The sequence below is a fragment of the Gopherus flavomarginatus genome, chromosome 7 (assembly GCF_025201925.1).
Source record: "Gopherus flavomarginatus isolate rGopFla2 chromosome 7, rGopFla2.mat.asm, whole genome shotgun sequence".
Taxonomy (NCBI): Eukaryota; Metazoa; Chordata; order Testudines; family Testudinidae; genus Gopherus; species Gopherus flavomarginatus.
The window spans coordinates 10214570-10236997 of NC_066623.1; the positions used below are offsets into that span (position 1 = coordinate 10214570).

The following is a 22428-nucleotide window of genomic DNA, read 5'->3' on the forward strand; positions in this document are numbered from 1 at the left end:
TCCTTAGCTTGTGTAAATGAATATTCTTCCAACAAGGTCAATTTTATACATTATTACCAACTTACTGTAGTGGCTTACAAAGTGTGCACCTCAGCACAAAGAAAATGAAACAGCATTATTGGGTGTTGCTGTGGGTGGTTTGAAAGTTAGTCACATTATGCATGGAATAGATACACTTGTATCTATTATACACATACACACAGTATAAGTTTTAAACAATTTAATACTGTCCACAGCAATGATGATTGCAAAGCTTGGTTGAGGTGGTGGAGTCAGAGGGTGGAATCTGTCCCAGGGAATGCCTTACTGCTAAATGATGAACTAGCATTTGGCTGAGCCCTCAGGGTTAACACATGGCTGTTAATGTAGCCTCACACTCTACAAGGCAGCACAAATGGAGGGAGGGAAGACAGCATGGCAGAGAGACACAGAGACACACACTGTGTGTGAGAGAGAGATGCGCACTGACCCTTTAAGTACGCTAACTCCACCCTAAATATATTGCTTTTTAAGTTGATCAGCAAGTTGAGACAGCAGCTGCTGCTAGCAAGCTCCCTCCGACCTGAGCCCTGTTGTGTCTCCCCCCTGCTCAATAGAGATGGGGTAAGTAAGTGGGGGGGACACCCTGACATTAGCCCTCTCTCTTATCCCCCCCCACCTGCACAGCAAGCAGGAGGCTCCCTGGAGAAACTCCGAGATGGAGGGCAGGAGCAGCACATGGTAGTAGGGGGAGGGACAGCTGAACTGTCGGCAATTGATAGCCTGCTGGGTGGCTGCCGCACATGGAACTTAGGGGAGTGGGGAGCTGATGCGGGGCTACCGGCCCACCCTGGTTCCATGCCCCCAAAGGCTACCTCCAATGGGCTGCTCTTTCTGTAAGCAGTGGACAAAGCAGGCAGCTGCCAAACATTATAAGGGAGCATTGCACAACTTTAAACGAGCATGTTCTCTAATTGATTATAGAATATTAGGGCTGGAAGAGACCTCAGGAGGTCATCGAGTCCAACCCCCTGCTCAAAGCAAGACCAATCCCCAGACAGATTTTTGCCCCAGATCCCTAAATGGCCCCCTCAAGGATTGAACTCACAACCCTGGGTTTAGCAGGCCAATGCTCAAACCACTGAGCTATGCCTCCCCACTGTCAGCAATGTAACAACAAAACAATGTTAACTGGGACGACTTTAAGTGAGGAGTTACTGTACAATCATTGTGATGCTGTGTTAGCTCATATCCGCTACTTTATATGTACAGATAGACAAGGCCCAGTTCTCAGCCACATTGGATTTCCACTGGTGTAACTACAGAGTCTGTTGGAGTTGCTCCTGATTTATATGGGCATAAATGAAACTATCATACATGCAGTATTCTGTATGGTGGTGTAGCCGTGTTGGTCCCAGGTTATTAGAGAGAAAGTGGGTGAGGTAATATCTTTTTTTGGGACAAACTTCTGTTCGTGAGAGGGATGAGTTTTCAAACTCTCTGTAAGCTCAAAAGCTTGTCTCTTTCACCAACAGAAGTTGGTCCAATATTACCTCACTCACCTTGTCTCGCTAATATAGTATTCTGGTCAGGCACAGCCAAAAGAACACAAAGTCTCAAAATACAGAGAGTGAGGGCCAAATTCTCTATTGTCCATTGGGTCAATAGATTTAAGTCCTCAAAGAATTTGGCTGGGTAATTTTTCACTGATATTTCTACCCTCTGAGGAAATTAGCTAGCTGGAGATTTTGAGAGCAAGAGCTATTCTGTGACACGCGCCCCTACTGTGCATCAATAGGAATGTTCACAGTCCTACAAAACTTGCTGCAAAATGTTTGAAGACTTTTTCAAAGCAAGGTGGAAGAAGAATTAAAACCTGTCACCATAGTCACAGTGGTACTCAAAGTTGACCTGAAATGGCTGCAGGTGTTACAGGAATGCTAGAGAGATCACATAAACTTGGGACTGATTACTGGACAAAAGGGACATGCAGCTTCTACTTCGTACTTTTCCTTCTGGGCCACTTTAAACAAGTTGTCTGATTACTTCTGAGACAACAAATATTGGAAATAGCCCAGGAACTATTTTGCTCAACATGTATTTTATTTGTACTCGTGATATACAAGTGCTTCAATTTCTTCTGAGGTGTGACATACAGTTGCATAATATGTAAAATTTCCTGGTAGCATAAGCACTATGTACAACCATGCACTTAAACTTACAAGCTTCGTTTTATGCTCCAAATTGCAGGTTTAAAATACTACTTTGTCCATATTAGCTTTGTATGATAAGGCAAAATATATTTCATGAAAACCATTTTGCTTGTGTGAGTCATGTAATGCCACCAGAATTCACTTATGTATTGGACAAAATGTTCTTCAAAGAAGGATTTTCCCCTAACTGTACGAAAGAAATTAGAGAACAGATTGCAAAAATTAAGGCCTTGATCCAGCAAACACATATGTGAGTAATGTTACTTATGTGAGTAGTCACATAAGTCTTTTCCATTCTTGACAACATTCTTGAGAGGCCTTTATAATTATTTGGTATTTATTAAATATTGGATGTGACATAATTGTATGAAACTGAATGCCTCTAGCTGATTTTTACTGTGATGCCTAGTCACCCCCTGAAAAGTGTATTTCCCTGGAAACTCTATTTCCTGGACACTTTCCACCAATATTAAAAGCTTAGCCTATTGCTCCAGGTTTATCTCTGGACAGCCATCAGCATCTCACAGCTCTGTCATGCCAGTTTGATCCCATCCCTTTGTAGAAAGGATCTTGCAATCCTTGTGAATGAAGCTTGAGATGACAAATACGTTTTACCAACCAAGCAAATGTATCTTGGCTCAGAAGCATCAGCATGGGACAACCAACAATCACACAAATACTCCAAGATCACAGGATAGTTCATCCTACCTTAAAGCTTTCCCACCTGCATCCAGTAAAGTCACACTGATTTTTAAAGACCCTTTACTGATGTTCAAGATTTTCTTACTCCGTTTTATTCTTCTGATTATCTTTCAATGTATATTACAACTTGTCCTTTGGGGTGGAATTTTCAGGGGAGCCAGACACCTAATCCCCCCTGAATTTCAAAGGCATCTGGAGGCTTAAGTCTTGTTGGACTTGTCTCCGCTGCAGTGTTAGTTCAAGATATAACTTGAGTACAGCCCTTAACCTGACTCCAGTCCATGCACAGAAGTCTCTAGCTCGAGTTAACTGGTGCTTTAAATTGGAGCTCACCAGCTATGAGCAGGTATGGGTTAAAAGAGGAGTGCTGTAATGCAGTGGAGACACTGCCACTTGGTGCTGCAAATCCAAACACTGCTGCTAGAGCTTTGTTTTAGAGCGAGAGTAGGCAACCTATGATATGTGTGCCAAAGACAGCAGATGAGCTGATTTTCAGTGGCACTCACACTGCCCGGGTCCTGGCCACCAGTCCGGGGGTGTAATAACCTTAGTCCCAGATTTGGACCTTAGCGTCCAAGATATGGGGGTTAGCATGAAAACCTCCAAGCTTAGTTACCAGCTTGGACCTGGTACTTGCTGCCACCACCCAAAAAATTAGAGTGTTTTGGGGCACTCTGGTCCCCCTGAAAAACCTTCCCTGGGGACCCCAAGACCCAAATCCCTTGAGTCTCACAACAAAGGGAAATAATCCTTTTTCCCTTCCCCCCTCCAGGTGCTCCTGGAGAGATACACAGACACAAGCTCTGTGAACCCAAACAGAGTGAATCTCCCTCTCTGTTCCCAATCCTGGAAACAAAAAGTACTTTCCTATTCCCCCAGAGGGAATGCAAAAATCAGGCTAGCAATCCAACACACAGATCTCCCCGATTCCTTCCTCCCACCAATTCCCTGGTGAGTACAGACTCAATTTCCCTGAAGTAAAGAAAAACTCCAACAGGTCTTAAAAGAAAGCTTTATATAAAAAGAAAGAAAAATAAGTACAAATGTTCTCTCTGTATTAAGATGATACAACACAGGGTCAATTGCTTAAAAGAATATTGAATAAACAGCCTTATTCCAAAAGAATACAAATCAAAGCACTCCAGCACTTATATTCATGCAAATACCAAAGAAAAGAAACCATATAACTTACTATCTGATCTCTTTGTCCTTACACTTGGAAACAGAAGACTAGAAAAAAGAAACTACTTCTCCAAAGCTCAGAGAAAGCAGGCAGGCAGAAAACAAAGACTCAGACACACAATTCCCTCCACCCAAAGTTGAAAAAATCCGGTTTCCTGATTGGTCCTCTGGTCAGGTGCTTCAGGTGAAAGAGACATTAACCCTTAGCTATCTGTTTATGACAGGGGGGACTCTGCATTTTAATTTAATTTTAAATAACGCTTCTTAAACATTTTAAAAACCTTATTTACTTTACATACAACAAGAGTTTAGTTATATATTATAGACTTATAGAAAGAGACCTTCTAAAAATGGTAAAATGTATTACTGGCACACGAAACCTTCAATCAGAGTGAATAAATGAAGACTTGGCACACCACTTCTGAAAGGTTCCGACCCCTGGTGTAATGGCTCTCACTCCAGTTAGGCTAACTCAGAAGACGTTACCTCAAGGGTAGATAACTCCAGCTGACACTGTAGTGAAGAAAGCCTTAGTTTCATATGAAAATCCCAAAGTTCTTAAAGTACCTACTATTTAACTTGCCCTCAATTTAATCATTCAGGGACCTGGAGCTTTCTGTAATTTTGTGATTTATCTGTGGATTACTCTTCCTAGAACCATCAAAACCTCCAACCTTATCTTACTAATAAGCACAGATTTTGCTCATTAAAACAAAACCAGAAATTCCCTATGTTTGCTACTGCTTTTAATTGTTTATACTTAATTCATTTGTATGGTAGAAGTGTACAGCATCTGGAACATTTTCATATTTTATGAATTCAGGCTTTTATGCACCATGCTTGTTGTCTGAACAAACTTCTTCCAGAGCTAGGCAGTAAGTATGCTGCAGTGTACAATTCACCCTATGGTACCCTGTGTTCCAAAACATCTGATCTTTCTGGAACAGTTACAACCCTGCTCTAGCCTCTGATACTATAAATGTAAACGTTATACTCAGCAACAAAAGCAAATGTAATTTAATTGTTCAAAGAATGTCTCGAGAATCTATTTTAATGTTCTCTTTTGAGTTTTCTAATTTTGGTGTCCATGGAACTTTACAAGGGCATAATAGAATGTAATGACAGTGCATCCTTACCTGTGTACCAGCTGCTTACGGCTTACACAAATAGCAGTCTCATAGTCGTGAGTGACGCAAACTTTATGTGGGCTGCACTTTACCTTCAAACATGGGTCTTTGGATGGATCAAGAGCTATTAAAACAAATGTAAAAATAACAAAGTTAGGAGTTTACATTAAATTCTCTCATAGTTCCCAATTCAAATAAAGAACATGCAACTAGTGGGAATATAGAATCACAGAACTGGAAGGGACCTTGAGAGGTCTTCTATTCCTCATGGCAGGACTAAGTATCATCTAGACCGTCCCTGACAAGTGTTTATCTAATCTGCTCTTAAAAATCTCCAATGATGGAGACTCCACAACCTCCCTAGGCAATTTATTCCGGTGTTTAACCCACTCTGACATTCCTAAACCTCCTCTGCTGCTATTTAAGCCCATTGCTTCTTGTCCTATCCTCAGAGGTTAAGAAAAACATTTTTTCTTCCTCCTCCTTGTAACAACCTTTTACATACTTGAAAACTATTATGTCCCTTCTCAGTCTTTTCTTTTCCAGACTAAACAAACCCATTTTTTTCAATCTTCCCTCATAGGTCATGTTTTTTAGACTTTTAATCATTTTTGTTGCTCTTCTCTGGACTCTCTCCAATTTGTTCACATCCTTCCTGAAATGCGGCACCCAGAACTGGACTCAATTAGAATGTTAAAAGGTGGGTTCTGTGAGGCCCTAAGGATTCATCTCCAGCACATCATGGAAGAGGTCAGGATCTTAATTTTAGGTCTCTCAAACATAACGGCAAGGTTGCGTCTCCAACTAATTTAAATTATATCTGCTTTTATTTGGACTTTAATTTTATTACTTCTCCCTCCCAAAGATTTCGCCTAATTCCTGCCTAGCATCCCTTTCCTTCCCACATCTATTGCTTATCTGAAACATTTTTGTTTTCATTTTGGAACTCCATGTAAGGTGTTTATGTCAAATTACCCTGGCTGCTTTTCCCATTGTTAGTTGATGCCCAGGGAAGTTTTAAAAAAAGATATTACTTTTCACAAAAAAAAAAAATGCAGTAATTTTTAAGTTCCCATTCAATTACCACTGACGTTCTCCACATTGCAGCAAATGTATTTCTAACAACCAGAGGGTTCTTTTGCTCTCCTGCAGTGCTGAAGTATTGCAGCTGTTCTGCATTGGTTTAAGCAGTCAGAGCAGCAAGAGCTCACCACATTAACACCCATTACAGATTTGTGATGGGCAATTGAGCACAACCAGTGCATATGTATTTAGAGAAATACAAGGCGCTGGAAGTCTTAAAAACAAAAAACAAACGTAAACAGCTTTTGCTCCTAAATCCATTAAACTGATAGAAAAGGTGGAATGGGGGAAAAGGTCATACGTTTCCCATACCATTAACATCTAATGAGTTTCCATTAGGCATATATATATATATATGAGAGAGAGAGAGAGAGAGAGATAGTTAGTTCTGTTGTATGGTCTATGTTTACCGTGTATGCTTCTGCAAGGAAGGATCATGAACTAAATTGAACCCAAGTGATGGTAGGGATAAACTTGGCTTTAGGGATAAAATCCTGCTGATTTTACTCATGGAAATCAAGAGTAGTTTGGCATGAGTAAGAGGAACAGGATTTGAGCCGTTATGAAGTGTGAGCGAGTGAGTGCTCAACAAATAACGGTACTGAAGAATTTGATCTATTATTCATCTTTGCAAGGTACAATTACCTCTCTACACATGAATTCTGAAACCTAGGATAAAAACTGGTGCAGCTGTAAAGTGACTAAATTCTAAGACAGTGTCACATTATAATCTATTTTAATAAAAAGTAAACAAAATGTTTAAATACGCTTCACACAAAAAATAGAGTATTCCAGTATGGGAATCAAGTATCAGAGGAATAGCCATGTTAGTCTGTATCCACAAAAACAACGAGGGGTCCAGTGGCATCTTAAAGACCAACAGATTTATTTGGGCATAAGCTTGTGTGTGTAAAATACCACTTCTTTAGATGCATGGAGTGAAAATTACAGATACAGGCATAAATATACTTACATCAAATAAATCTGTTAGTCTTTAAGATGTCACAGGAGTCCTTATTTTCAGTATGGCAATGGTGCAGCAGAACTTTCATATGTATAGAAAGCATGTATTGTTTGAATGCTCTTGTGTTTCAAGACTTCAATGGGGCCAGAATTTCACTCCTGGATTCTATTTCAGTTACACACTCATAACTTCTCTGTGTCTCAATATTTTCTCTCTCAAATGGGAATAAATAAATAAATAATAATAATAATAAAAGGGGCAATCTATATTGGGTACACAAGATCAACAGTGTAATTGCCAAAGAGTTTAGAATGTTAAAACGTTGAAGAAATTTGGAAGGTTATACCAATGCTATGCAATACAATCCCTAGAGACAGGGCACAAAATAATCATTTCTAAAATATACCAATCAAAGACCATGATTTGTGAATTAGGTTTCTACATCACTAGGAGCAGATGCTCATCATCTGCAGAAGAAAAGGCCTTTGGGAACAGGGTGACCAGATGTCCTGATTTTATAAGGACAGTCCTGATATTTTTACATGGGCTCCTATTACCCCCGACCCATCCCGATTTTTCACACTTGCTGTCTGGTCACCCTATTTGGGAATAAGATGAAATATAAAACCCATATTTGACATCACAGTTCTTTGTACTCTACAGCAATAAGAGTGAAGTCTTTGAAATTAAGAACCAAAATTATAAATACATAAATGAAGTGGGGGAAGGGCAAGTAAAAAGTAATTTTTTAAAATAAAAATCTGAGGTCAGTTTTATTACAAAAACAAAATTCCTTAAGCATTCAAGGGAAACGTCAATATTCTGAAACAAATGCTTTTCCTGTGAAAAATTTTTGAATGTTTTACTTCTCATTCCAATTGATGATGATTCCCCACTTCACCCCTCCCACTCCCCATCAAAACTTTTGCTGGAAGGAAATTCCATTTTCTGGCCAGTTCTACTGTGGATCTAAACCCTGCAGTCTCTCGCTACCTGACAGAGCAAGAAAGGAGAGCTCTCTGGAACAGCCCAGGGAGTGATGAGGGCATGGCCAGGAGCGCCGGCAGCCTTTTTGGCACCTTAGGCAGTGGAAGGTTCCGCCCCCAAAATGGCGCCCCCGACAGACACGGCGGAAGGTCCTGCCCCCAAAACACCAAGGCTGTCGCCGGCCCCCAATTGTCAGCACCTTAGGTGACCACCTAGGTTGCCTAATGGGTTGCACTGGCCCTGGGCATGGCTAGCGAGTCCAATACCTGTATAGATTCAACAGCCACAAAACTTCTGTGAGAGAGTCAAGCAGCATTGGGCCTCAGCTCGCTGGCTTTAAAGGTTAGCTGCATAAAAGTGCCAAGGTGCAGTGCTTCCATCCATGTGTGATGTTTCCATCCCCGACACAATGCCAATTTATTCAAGCTGTGAGCGTGGAACCAGAATTCCAGCCATTGTCATTGAAAAGCAAAGGGCGTAACACAGTAGTATGCAGGTGTCACTTCATTTTCATGTGACCTTTCATTATTTATTCATAGCAATTTATGCACCTTATTAAATCTATAAATCCTCTGTGGTTCCCTCTTAGAGATATCAAACTAATTGGGAAATAAACAGTAGTGATTGCATCAAGTCATTAACAACCTCCCAACAGTATGTTAGCACCTCTTTTTTACAGGGCATCAATATGAAAATAATGATGGCAGTTACATTCTGAGTGTCCTCCCGCACTAATCAGAGAAGAGAATACCACCACGAATTATTCTCTCTCCTCCCCCAATACTTGTCACCAAGAGTTCCAGGTTAACAATACAAATCATCGTTGGACAAAGAGCTAACAATAGTGCTTGAGACGCTTTTCCATTCCATTTCATGTTTTTACATATTACTACTATAAAGGAAGACATATGACTGATAGGAAATGCTAGGATTCAGGCACTAGCAATACATGCTGAGGGTTGCAATATTAGACTATACAGTAGATCAGGGTCGTGTTAATCACAACAGAGCAAATTTATTTTTCACAGATGTGACTTTGGAAGCATGGTAGCAAACAAAATCTCTTGCAGCAATGGCTGTGCAGTTCTGCAAAATGTGTACAACTAGTTCACAACTGCAGATTTATGACCTTGATGTTGTTTTCATGACCATTCTTTTGGGAAGAGTTCAAATTCCAAACCCACACATATTTAGTAAAGCTTATATTAAAAAGCCAGGCAATCAAAAAGAAAATGACATGTAAACACATTTGGTTTCAAAAATTGCCATACAATAAGTGCTATGATCACTCAAACAAAAAGACTTTTGAAAAATGAAATGTCAAGAGCAGTTGCCTCACACAATCCTCTTGGAACTGTTCTCAGCATCAGAGAAAACAAGACCATCTGGTGAGAAAAGCTATGATGAACTGGAAAATGGGACCAGCAGTGTATAATGCAAAGATTCTAGTTCATTTTGTTTCACAACAGAGCATGGCAATAAAACATTTATTTTAAAGGACACACTCAAATGTAGTTCTGTATTTTATATATTATTTGTCTCCAGCAAAGATCTTGGTTCTGTATAAACACAGAGGAAGGCACAGTCCCTGACTGTACAAGCAAGCAGATGGGGTGGGGTCAGAATGAAAAGCTATGAAAAGCTGAGTTGGGGCAGAGCAGAAGACACGCACTGATTATGCTGGACTATTCTCTGCTAGGCATGAAACCATTAGAACGCCGAAGGCTGAACATCAGACTGAGGAGGCAAGGTCTCAAGTCATTCCCTACACTCTCAATTACAGCAGCCCAGCAACTGGCTGAAGAGCAGGGTGAAATAAACAGCTCACTATTGACTCCAATAGGCAATGGATGTGCTAGATTTTTCCATGTCAGGGAGGTCAACATGAAACAGGCAGCTTCCAGAATCAGTCCCCCACAATCATACAATGAATTATGGGCCTTGACCTAGCACCCACTGAGAAAAACGAAACACCTATCCTATTCGGCCGTCACTTGACTAGGAAAAAAATTGTTTTTAACATTTATTAACATCCTAGTGTAGGCAGATAAGTTAGTTTTAACACTTGTTAGCTGGTTGCCATGAACCTCAAGCTACCCTTTACGCTTTACTTTGATCAGCTACTGTGTTAAAACTAGAACTGCCTCATCTGTGCTAGGATTTTAAGATGTGTTAGCCAACCTGTTTTTAAAAGAGCCCATTCTTCCTAGCATAGACATGGCCTTTGTGTTTGTTGTTAAGGGCATTCAGTTTAAAACTCTGCTCTCTTCTCCCTCCGAATAGCCTGGCTCCCAGTGCAGATGAAGTAAAATATAACCAAAGTGAGTTCTGAGCGTATACTAGCATTAAAGCAAAGAAAATTAGGAATCTGATTAGCCTGTCATTTGTGTGTGCAAGGTTACAGGGTCAGTCAATGGCAGAGGCAGGAAAAGAATGCAGGAGTCCTAAATACTAATCTCTTGCTGTGCTCTAACTACTATAAAACACTGCAGTCTGTTGATACCCCGTTAGACAGGAAGCTCCTTTTTCCTAGTCTACTTAATCTTATGGTTCATTAAGTCATGGCATTGATTTGATAAGAAATATTTTTTGGTTAGCACAGTTGGTTGCAACCTTTGATGCCATAGCCGTGATACTGTCAATAATCTTATGTTTACAAAATACTTGATCTGAAAGAGCAGATTAGGAAAACTCCAAAATATCAACAACAAGTAATTACCATTTTTGTAAATTCTGCTCCTGCAAAAGTTTGCATAAGTCATTCTGTTTCATTAGAGAGAAAATTGCCATTACTACTCCCCCCGCAAGTCTTGAGGAGAGTATGTCTTCAAGTAGCATACTCAGATATTTAACTCTCACACTCTCTAGCCACATAATTACTCGCAGCAATTTGCATGCAGAAATCAATTCAGCTAAAAATGAATAACCATAGGACCAAATGCTTCAAACACGTATGTGAATTATTTTCACAATGCAACAAAAAAGCAACTAATCAAGTTGTCAGCATTTATCGAATCCCTGTACCATTGTTGTGTTTTAGAGAAACCGTAATGTTTGAACAGTGAAAGAGATCGGTATTGTGGAAAGAAACATCTATTTTCATTTATATGGGCACTTTCAAGAATGATTTCTCATAACCAACATACTATCCCTTTTCACATTGTTGAGGGCTATCCGAGCTAAAGATATTGTAAAGGACAATGTGTTGGTTTGCTTGCCAAGTAACATGATAAAGAACATGAATAATAAGTACTCCAGGGGACATTCTATGCCAAAAAATTAAAAATTCTGCACACAATATTTTACATTTCTGCAAAATTCTGCAAATTTTATTTGTCAAAATAACACTATATAATCAAGCCAGTTTCAATTATTTTGGTAATTTATTTCAAAATACCTGTCAGCAAGCATGTCTGCAACAACATACACACACCCACATTCCCCAAGGAGTAGAGAGTTAAAGAAACCCTATGACAACCCCAGTCCCTGTTTCTCTGGCCCCTTCCCCTCCCAGAGCCCAATTGCAGCGCCTCCCTGGGCCAGATACCCACATCCTCTCTCCTCCAGAGCCCAGATCCTGGGCCCTCCTTGCCCAAATACCTGCACACCCTCTCCCACAGAGCCCAGGGATCCAGAGGGAGAAACAGCCTGATGCTCTGTCCCAGTCCTGCATAGTTTCCTACATGCTGCCCTCTCCTTCCCCCAGGGCTAGCTGGGAATTGCAGCTGCCAGCAACCCTCTAGTCCGTCCCATTCCCCCACCCCAAGCAGTATCTTCTATGTGTGAGCTGGGCTCTGCTGGGTCCAGCAGCCCCTACTGGCAGCTGGCAGCACTGCAGCCCATTTCTGTGGGGGAAAGGAAATTCTGCACACATGTTCATTTCTGCAAAATTCTGCATTGCGCAGTGGTGCAGAATTCCCTCAGGAGGGAAAAAGAGTCTGCTTGACAAACCTATAGAAATGAAGTGCAGTTATAATAGGTGAAGAGAGGATAGAAAATATGGGACTTAATGTCAGTAAAAAGCCTGCTTATGACAAATGTACGTTGCTGAATTCAATATAATTAATGTGCTAGTGTATATGTATTTTATTTACTTAAATTGTCATGCAGATTAAAAAAGTTGCATGCAGTTAGTTTATTTGCATGGTGAAGAGACTCTCCTGGGAAATGCAAAGCATCCTCAACTCCCACTGAACTCATCTGAACAGTTGTACTTCCCAGGATCAGGCCCTTTGTGATGCACCATCATCATTCCCTGAATCCATTCAGCTAGCAACAGTGTATGGACCTGGTCCTGCAAGATGCTGAGCACTCTCACATGCTTGAGGATGCTCTGCATGCCGCAGGATCAAGTCATATGAAAGGAAGGGGAAATATTTAGGCAAACTAGGGTGAAACAAAATAAAACAAATCCCTTTTACCCCTCTGAAGAAAATGTCTCAGGAAACTACAGATACAGCAAACAGTACTATCAGAAAGCTACTGAGACATTTATAATAATATCCGGTTGTGGTCCAATATATCATGAGAGAGGGATTACCGGTAGCTTGATTGCTAGATAGCTGTGCCTTTTGACAAGGGAAGGTTACAATTTCTCTCTCAACACTCCTTAGTAATATTTTCTTACAAAGGGATAGGATTCTAGCCCCAGATATACTTGAGTACATAATGGTGTTGCTAACCTCAAGAAATCAAAAATAATAAGTCAGATCTGCAAAAAATCATAAGATTGGCCCCACAAATCATTAGATTTTAAGAACATCAAACTATGCCTTTTAATCCATCTTTTCATTTTTAACTCCCCTCTATGCTTCTGACTATGTGTGTGTGATAATTTCAGGTCGAAAAGTCAATCTTTAATGTGCACAAAAAATGCACGCCTCCCCATGGCTGCTCAGATGGAGACTCTACTTACCTCCTCCTCACCCCTAAGAAAAGGGAACTGCTAACCATTTCCTATTACTGTCTTGATTCCCCTTCTCCCTTGCCTTGCTGCCCCTGGGGACTCCTCCCTTTTTCCAGATCTGGCAGTACCATCTTCCTGACTCCTCCTTTCTCCCCGCACTACCTCCTAGGGATTCTCCTCTGTCTGGATCCCAAGTCGAGCAGAAGTCCCAAGGCAGCATGAAGAGGCGGTTTTGCTGCTGGGCCCAGGGCCCAAGACACAACAGCAGCTGTTCCCCAACTCCTCACTCCACTGCCTCCAACTGCCCCAGAATCTCTCTCTCCTATAGGGCTATACATGAAGGCAAAGCCAGTGGCAGGGGAGATATGTGTCCTCAGCACTGAGGCTCTCGCACACAGTTCTGCCTGCATGCCCAGCCCTAAAAACTGTGGGAATGGAGGAGTTTCTCACATCATCACAACAGTTCCTCCAACAGATACCAAAATCCCATGACTTAAACCATAATCAGTTAGTGGGAGCTGGCAACACGGCAAAACTGTCTTCCCCTACCTGTTCAGAGAGGACTCCCTTTCCCCACCCCCAGGCTGGAGGAGCTGCCATCTGATCCCCTGTGTCGCCCACCCCATCTCTGTCTTCTGTACTCCTGTCAGCCTCCTTCCTGCCCCCTACAACCTGCTGTCAAAATACCAGGGATTACTCTGGATTGATTCAGCTTCAAGCATCCAGGGATGTAAACACTGCAGGCTCAAAGGCTGCAGAGGCCTACAGAGAACTATTAAAATTACCTGTGGCTGATAAAAAAAATAAAAAGGTTGTGAAAACACCTATCCAGGATCACAGGACACCTGTGGGCATTATCTAGCTCAAAGAGAACCTCCGGGATCTGAAGGGTAGGGGAGGGCACTTCTGCATGATGGCTAGAGGAAGTCATTGGGATGAGCGGGCAAAAGATGAATACTTATTTTTGGTTATGCTCAGTCTTGTGCACTCCTTCCGAAGGCATTCAGTTTCCCACACCTTCTGCAGTCCCTCTGCCACTGCTCCCAGGTACCCTGGCCTGCCTGCTTTTCAGATCTAAGGGCTTTTAACACAAGAGCTTTTAAAGAGCTTATCTTGGAAAGCTACTGCTGATGCCATCCATTCCCTGCTGCTTCCAGGTCCAGCCATATCAGGTTGGGGCCCAACTATACTGCCTAACTCTTTGACAGACACCTCCTGACTGAATTTTACACCCCTCCCCCATGCATCATATTATGATTAGCAAATTCATTTGAGGAGGACAGAGAGGCAGCACATTGGGTGCAAGCAGGGGTAGAACTGGTCCCAAGAGCAGCAGAGATTGGGTGAAGACAGGAGAACCAAATGGCCAGCTGGCAACTTCTTGTAAAAATGGGCCAAAATCCAGTGGTAGTGACAGGATTCATGTGCTTATATCATAGAATCATAGGGTTGGAAGGGACCTCAGGAGGTCATCTAGTCCAACCCCCTGCTCAAAGCAGGACCAATCCCCAGAATTTTTTTTCCACCCCAGTTCCCCAAATGCCCCCTCAAGGATTGAACTCACAACCCTGGGTTTATAGCAGGCCAATGCTCAAAGCACTGAGCTATCCTTCCCCCTAATATCAGCATCTCAGCTTTTACTGTAAGAGAAGTAAGATTCTAGCCCTCATGGCTGTAGAGAAAAGTTTGAAAACTAACTTTAAAGGCTCAAAAAAAAAAAAAAAAAAAAAACCCGAAAGCACATAAAAGACTTCAAAATTATTTTTTAAAAATCTCATGATAATTAAACCAATCTTATGATTTTGGAATGCTTGGGGTTGGCAGTACTGTGGTGACTCTACATTGACAAATATCGCTCTTCATGTAAACTCTTTTGGCCAAATTCAGCTCTCCGATTCACTGGGGTTAATCTCGAGCAATTCAATGGACGTGAATGGAGTTTCCTTTCACTAGCTGTAAATGGAGATAAGCATTGGTCCAATGCCTACAGAACATGAAGCAGAAGAACTTTAACATTTACATGTCGTTAAGGACACACTTTCCACCATTTTAGATGAATATAGATACACATTATTAATGGCTCAGGGCAGAGAAGTTACAGAAATGTTTCATAATCCCTGGCAGTCATGAAATATGTTTTACCCAGAGTGATGATAGGATCACAGGGAAAAACTAAGAATTAAATTCAGATTGCTGGTTTCTCAGAGACCAAACTCTCTTGTAACTTTGATTAAAAGCAACATTGAATTATAAGGGTGTGAACTAAGTGAGTGCAAAACCAAAACCAAACAGAATTGAAACAAAATACTTCAGGATATAAATTTCCTCCTTATTCTTAAAACAAAACTTTTCCCCAAACACATTACATGGCTTTTCAGCAGATATTTTATATTTTTAAATCTGCACTGAAAACATACAAACAACATGAAAGTATTTTTCTTAGATTTGTAAACGAAATGTGCTTCAGAACCAAAATCTCATTATTAATACTGAGCACATTATCATTTGGTGAAAATTAAACACTGAATTATCAGGTTTATGAAGCTATACTTCAGCAGGAATAATAATGTTTCATTTCTAGTAAATGGCTACATGCTGTTAGCTGCGTGCCATGAGCTTTGGAAATTTATATCCCTGAAGGCCGAAAAGTCATGTGTGAGATTGCTGTGTGTGTTGACAGATTGAATGTTAGTGTTATTACAGAGGTAATAATCACCAAGCTGTGAGCTAGTCTTATGCATCTAGAACATGCTCAGATTTAAATCTTACAATTAGACACGGTGGGAGATGAATTCTGATCTCAGTTACCACCCTACACAGAAAGAGAGGCCCCACTGCTTTCAGCGAAGTTCCTCTGGATTTACATTGTGGTCAGGGCAGAATTTGACCCCAAATATTTTCATCTAACTAGAGCAAAATATATGCGATCATTTTATGCTCCATGAAATCAATACTACAATGTGGCCTTCAGTCTCACTAGTAACAAGATGCTAAAGGAAGAACCATCCTTTTTTCTTGACTTTATATTTGCCCTCAGTATCTTAGATAATGCATGGTGATGGACAGTCTTGTTGCCTAGTGATTGAAGATGGGACGCTCCCTGTAAATCAGAAGGCTTCATTTCTCCTTATGACGCTCACTGTGAGCCTTTGGGCACGTCACTTAGCCACTCTTTGCCATGCTTTGTCAGTGTTTAAAATGGGGACAATACTACTTACCCACCTTTACGAAGCACATTGAGATCCTCAGAAAGCCCTACAGCATATAAGCCCAGAGTCACTGTGAATGACGGTCACTGACTGATAAAGAAATTACACAAAATGGCTAAAATCTTACAGAACTATGAGCCATATTTATTTATCACAGCTTCTGACTGTTGCCATGGAAACACGTGCCAGCACTTCATTTCCTGTATCAGCACATAAAGACTTGTTTCCAAATTACATTACTTTTAGTCCATACTGAGCAAAACAAAACACTAGAACAGGGGTCAGCAACCTTTCAGAAGTGGTGTGCTGAGTCTTAATTTATTAACTCTAATTTAAGGTTTTGCGTGCCAGTAATACATTTTAATGTTTTTAGAAGACCTCTTTCTATAAGTCTATAATACATAACTAACTTATTGTTGTATGTAAAGTAAATAAGGTTTTTAAAATGTTTAGGAAGCTTCATTTAAAATTAATTTAAAATGCAGAGCCTCCTGAACTGGTGGCCAGGACCCGGGCAGTGTGAGTGCCACTGAAAATCAGCTTGCGTGCTGCCGTCGGCACCCATGCCATAGGTTGCCTACCCCTGCACTAGAAAAAGAGAGGAAATATCCAAGATTGACCTGGTCCCTTATATATGGAAACTGAGTAGTAGGTTCAACTCTCATGAGTCAGGAAGTAATTCATCTGTCAGCCTCCAGCGAGAGTGAATTAGTAACCCTAGCTGTGATGGACAAGATCTAGTTCTCTGCCACCTAAGGAAATCTGAAGGAGCCCTTGGAGGTCAGTGGAGTTCCTCTGGATGTAGAACTAAATCCTACAATACAGAGAGTGCCTCCTCACAGGCCCCGCTGCACTCAATGGGAGGAGAGCACATATAGCTCATTTCAGGACACTTCCAAACCTTGAATGATGGGGGTCTGACACAGGTGCAATGGAGAAGAATCTGATCCGAAGGTTCTTATGCAGTCTGGTATTTCAAAAAGCTACAGAAGGGATTTTCTTTTTATTCTTTTGTTTATTATGTAATACATTCAGATTTAAAATAATAAAAATATGCCTATCCAAGGCTCTAGGCACCTTAGCATCATTAACATCACAAACAAAATCCCAGCAGCATTAAAGTAAGCATTTCAACAGGAATTCAGCCTGACACCTACAGAGATGCCTTTCCATCACTTCATCATTATACGCAACATTTTTGCAAGATACCATTGATATTGAAAGTTAAACTTGATTTTAACTCCATGAGTCTGCACTGAGGCACAATCCTTACATTCTCACCAGGAACTGTGTGTTCAGATCTGGTCAAACTAGGTCAAAAATGAAAAGTTTCAAAGACAAGTGACAAAAATGAGTAGAGGACTCGAAACATTTCCCTATAAGGAGATATTTGAAACAACTGGCACTGTTGAGTTTAAAGAGGAAACGACTCAGAGGCATATGGAAATGATAGATGGAACAGAAAAGATGAGCCAGACACTCTTATTTACCTTGTTCTGGTATAAAACAAGAACAAGGGGACATCCAATGAAGTTAAAGGGTAACAAACTGAAAACGGATAAAAGGATTATGCACACACCCCTATACATAATTATACCTGTGAAACGCACTAGCACAAGAGGTCATTGAGGCCACGAGCTTAGCATGCATTAGACAAGACATTTTCTAGAAGCGGCATATACCCTTATGGTTCAGGGCATAAGCTAATCACTAACTGATATGAGTAAGGAAGAAAATTCCCCTTTGGCAGACTAACAATAGCTCTGGGGTCTCTTGAACCTTACTCTGAAGCACTGGGTACTGGACAATGACAGAGATGGGATATTGGACTAGTATGGAATTCCTATGCTCCTGTATTCCTGACTTAAGCAAAATTACCACTGTCAACGGCAGCTTCTGAGAACGAAGCCACTTATTTAGATGGCTAACTTTAAGAAGCCTTAAGATCTCTCTTACTCAGTTTTACCTGCTGAACACAGGTACTGTATACCTTAATTACAGCAATTCATGTGGCAAGATTCTCGGTATTGTTATCATACTAATTTTTGTGCATGTAGATGCATGACCTAGGAATTTGTACAGTACAAAATAAATGCATTGTGTGTCATACTGGTTGCTAGCCTCATTTTAGATTTTTGGTAGATGTCCTTTTCACCACTTTCAAGAGAAATTACTTTGCTCAGAAACGATGAAGATCTCATGTAGATAATCAGCTAGTAATATACCTTATAGACTGGAAATTGTTGGTCAGCCAACTATGAGAGAGAATCTGTCATGGCAATCAAGACAGTTCATTTAAGGGATCTGAGGCAAAACTTAAAACAGGATGTTTTAAAATATGTGAATTGTAATTACAGCATAAAGTACCCTCAATTTAGGGTTATTTAATAAAAACAAGTATTGTGGATGTCAATGACTATCTAGCAACATTACTCATTTAACCTATCAGTTGATGTTTTCTAGTCTGAAACCTACAAAGATGTCTTGAAAGTTCTTAAACTAGAAAACTACTCTAGTTCATAAAAAGTAGTTGCACCCTTCAGGGAGCTATGCTTAATGCGACAACTTCTAGATCAGTGGTTCTCAAACTTTTTTACTGGTGACCCCTTTCACATAGCAAGCCCCTGAGTGCGACCCCCGCTTATACATTAAAAACAGTTTTTTATATATTTAACACCATTATATATGCTGGGGGCAAAGTGAGGTTTGGGGTGGAGGCTAACAGCTCGCGATCCCCCAGGTATAACCTTGTGACCCCTGAGGGGTCCCGAGCCCCCGTTTGAGAACCCCTGTTCTAGATCAAGAGACTAAAATATTTGCACATCCGAAACAGTGGGAGAGTTAGATTATCGTTTATCCTACCTAGAGAGCAAAGCTGCGTTGTCAAAAAATGCACTGCATGATCAGTGAATAAAAGTCTAAAAGTGGAATAACGATGCAGTCTCAAATCATCTAGTGGTAAAGAGGAATAATATCAAGTTACAGAAGTACACTACTACAGGACAATACAAAGAAAAACATCCATTCCTTTCATATATTAATTTTTATAATCATTTTGAATAGATTTGGTAAGGTTTAGAGAGTACAGAAGTGAATGACTGAGGACCATAAATCGGAATGGGTCCTTTGGCTCTGACATCACTATGTCAATCTACATCAGTTGAGGATCTGGCCCAAAGAGTCCTTGCTAAAGTTAGGTACTCTGCAACCTTCTCCTCACTGTTCCTTTTGCAAATGTACCTCAAGTCCCAAACTGCAGCATCCATATGGCACCCCAGAAATTTCCCTGAGCAGCAACTGACATATGTTTCAAATAGTCAGGAACTTTTCTGATCTGGACAAATACCATCTAGTACTAACTAGACTGAGACCATCTGCAGTTAATTAAAATACTCTTTGTTCAAAACAATATATTTGTAATGATCCTATAGAGAAGAACTGTTATTCTGTTAAATGCTCTAATTAAAATACTTCTGAAAGCCATGTCATTTTTGGAAAGGACTGTTGTTGGAACTATGGTTTACCCTTATGGACACTTGAATAACTGCCTGGTATAACTAACATGTTGTTATGTCTTTTTCCCACAGAGAAAGAACCCAGGTAAGCAGCTACTGGGGCCATACATTTTCTAAATAGAGGGGCCAAAGGGAAGCGCCATGAACTAGAAATGGCACTGGCCCACCATAAAATGGAGGAACCATCTGTGTCCTTGGAAGATAGAGATAAGGAAATAAGCATCTGTCAAGTCAAGAGCGGCGTATCAGTCTCCTGGATCCCGGACCCAGGGAGAGGATCCATAGATTCATAGACTTAAGGTCAGAAGGGATCATTATGGTCATCTAGTCTGACCGCTGGATGATGGAGGCCAGTGAAACCACGTAAAGCTTCAACTTGTTGAAGTACTTGTCGAGTCATCGCAGCTCCAGAATGGGTCTTAGGCCCTCTTTTGCTTTTGGGTTCAGGAAACAGTGGGAGTAGAAACCTTTCCCCCTCATTTCCTGAGGGACCTCCTCCACCGCTCCCCAGTTGTAGGAGGTTGTCTACCTCCTGAATGAGGAGTTGCTTTTGAGAAGGGTCCCTGAAGAGGGCTGGGGAAGATGGGGAGGTAGGGGGGCGGCCAGAAACTGGAGAGTGTAGCCAAGTGACAAAAATCTCTAGCACCCAGCAGTCCGAGGTAACTCGCAACCAGGCCAAACAGTAGAGATGGAGATGGTTGAGGAAAAGATGGGACAGATCCAGGAAGTTGACTGGGGCATCACTCTTGAGAGCATCCTCAAAACGCCCACTTCTGTGGTGTTTCACCAGGCCAGACTGCGCAGATGAACGGGAGGAGGAAGGGTGGCAGCAACTAAAACTAGTGCCCTTCTTGTAGATCCCTGCCAAGGCAATTAGCCAGGATGGGTAAGGAATGGTGTCCCTAGCCTCCGTTTGTCAGAGGGTGGAGATGGATGGCAGGAGAGAGATCACTTGATCATTACCTGTTAGGTTCACTCCCTCTGGGGCACCTGGCATTGGCCACTGTAGGTAGACAGGATACTGGGCTAGATGGACCTATGGTCTGCCCCAGTACAGCCGTTCTTATGCTCTTATGAGGCCTTGGTGGTGGGGGTGGCCGGAATTGCTTCCTCGCTGACTGAGGCGTATGTGACCCCAACGAGCAGAGGGTGGCTTGAATGTCCTTCAAAGCGTGCAGCCTCGCATCCATTTATTCTGCAAACAGCCCAACTCTATCAAATGGGAGATCTTGTATGGAGGATTGCATCTTCTGGGATAGGCCTGCGGTCTGAAGCCAGGAACTCCACCTCATGACCACTGCCAAGGTGACCACCCTGGTTGCCAAACTGGCTGCATCCCAGGCCACCTGGAGGGAGCACCAAACCGCTGTGGTTCCTTTCTCAAAAAGGGCCCCAAACTCTTGGGCCACCTCCTAGGATATGGAGTCCTTAAATTTATGGAAGGAATCCCACAGGTTAAAATTATATTGCCCAAAAAGAGCCTGGTGGTTCACGACTTGGAATTGAAGACTGGCCGTGGAATACATTTTTCTCCCGAAAAGGTCCAGTCTCTTGGCCTCCTTATTTTTGGGGGTGGAACTAGAATGCCCTCGCTTGTCCTTTTCGTTGGCTGCCGACACAGCCAATGACCCTGGGGGCAGTGAGTGTATAAATATTTTAGCCCCTTGGTGGGGACAAAATACTTTCTCTTCCCTCTTGGAAGAGGGTGGGATTGAGGATGGGGTTTGCCAGAGGGCTTTGGCAATCTTTAGGACCTCTCATGCACTGGGAACGTGACACGTGCGGGGATGGATGCGGAGAGCACATTCGACACATGATATACTGACTCAAAGGGGTGCCGCAGCCGACCCCATGGATACCGCTAAGGCAAAAGTTTTCAACAACGTGCACACACCTAGAATGGAATCAACATGAGCAAGCACTCGAAGTAGAACAGCAAGCTTTCCTGTGTGATTAAACAACAATGAACTAACTATTCAAGAGTCCCAATATACACAGTTCCTTTTGAACAGAAAAGTCAGAAGTCAAAGATGGTACATGTCTAAACTGCAATTAAAACTCGTGGCTGGTCTGTGCCAGATAACCCGGGCTCACAGGGCTGTTTAATTGCAGTATGGATATTCAGGCTTGGGCTGCAGTCCAAACTCTAGGACCCTCCCACTTCACAGGATCCTAAAGCTTGGGCTGCAGCCTAAATAGCCACACTGCAATTAAACAACCCCATAGCCCAAGCCCCACCTCCATTAGCCTGTCAGTTGACACAGGTCAGCCACGGGTGTCTAACTGTAGTATAGACATAGCTAGACAAAGCAATAGTGGAAATGCATTAGAGAGCAGTTTTGTTTTGCTTCCTTCTAGTGAATTTAGGCCCCCAGGCTCAGTGTGCCTGATCCTTCTTCCATCGGAGTTAATGGGAATTATGACATTGCCTCCAAAGGGAGCAGTGTCATGCCTAACATTTGACAGGAGAGAAGCAGGGTGAAGGGAGGGGAATGGCATGCTCTGTACTTATGGGTTTATTATTTACTTTTCTTAGGAACTAGTATTCATAAGGAAGGCTT

At 41.7% G+C, this 22428-nt stretch overlaps 1 protein-coding gene across 1 annotated transcript in view; it reads right to left on the reverse strand.

Annotated features, from left to right (window-relative positions):
* The window catches only part of SPOCK1 (SPARC (osteonectin), cwcv and kazal like domains proteoglycan 1), a 505769-nt gene that overhangs the window by 198323 nt on the left and 285018 nt on the right, over positions 1-22428 (reverse strand). The window contains exon 4 of the mRNA XM_050962256.1: positions 5213-5327. Within this exon, the coding sequence (XP_050818213.1) occupies positions 5213-5327 (115 nt within the window). The remainder of the gene's footprint in view (positions 1-5212; positions 5328-22428) is intronic.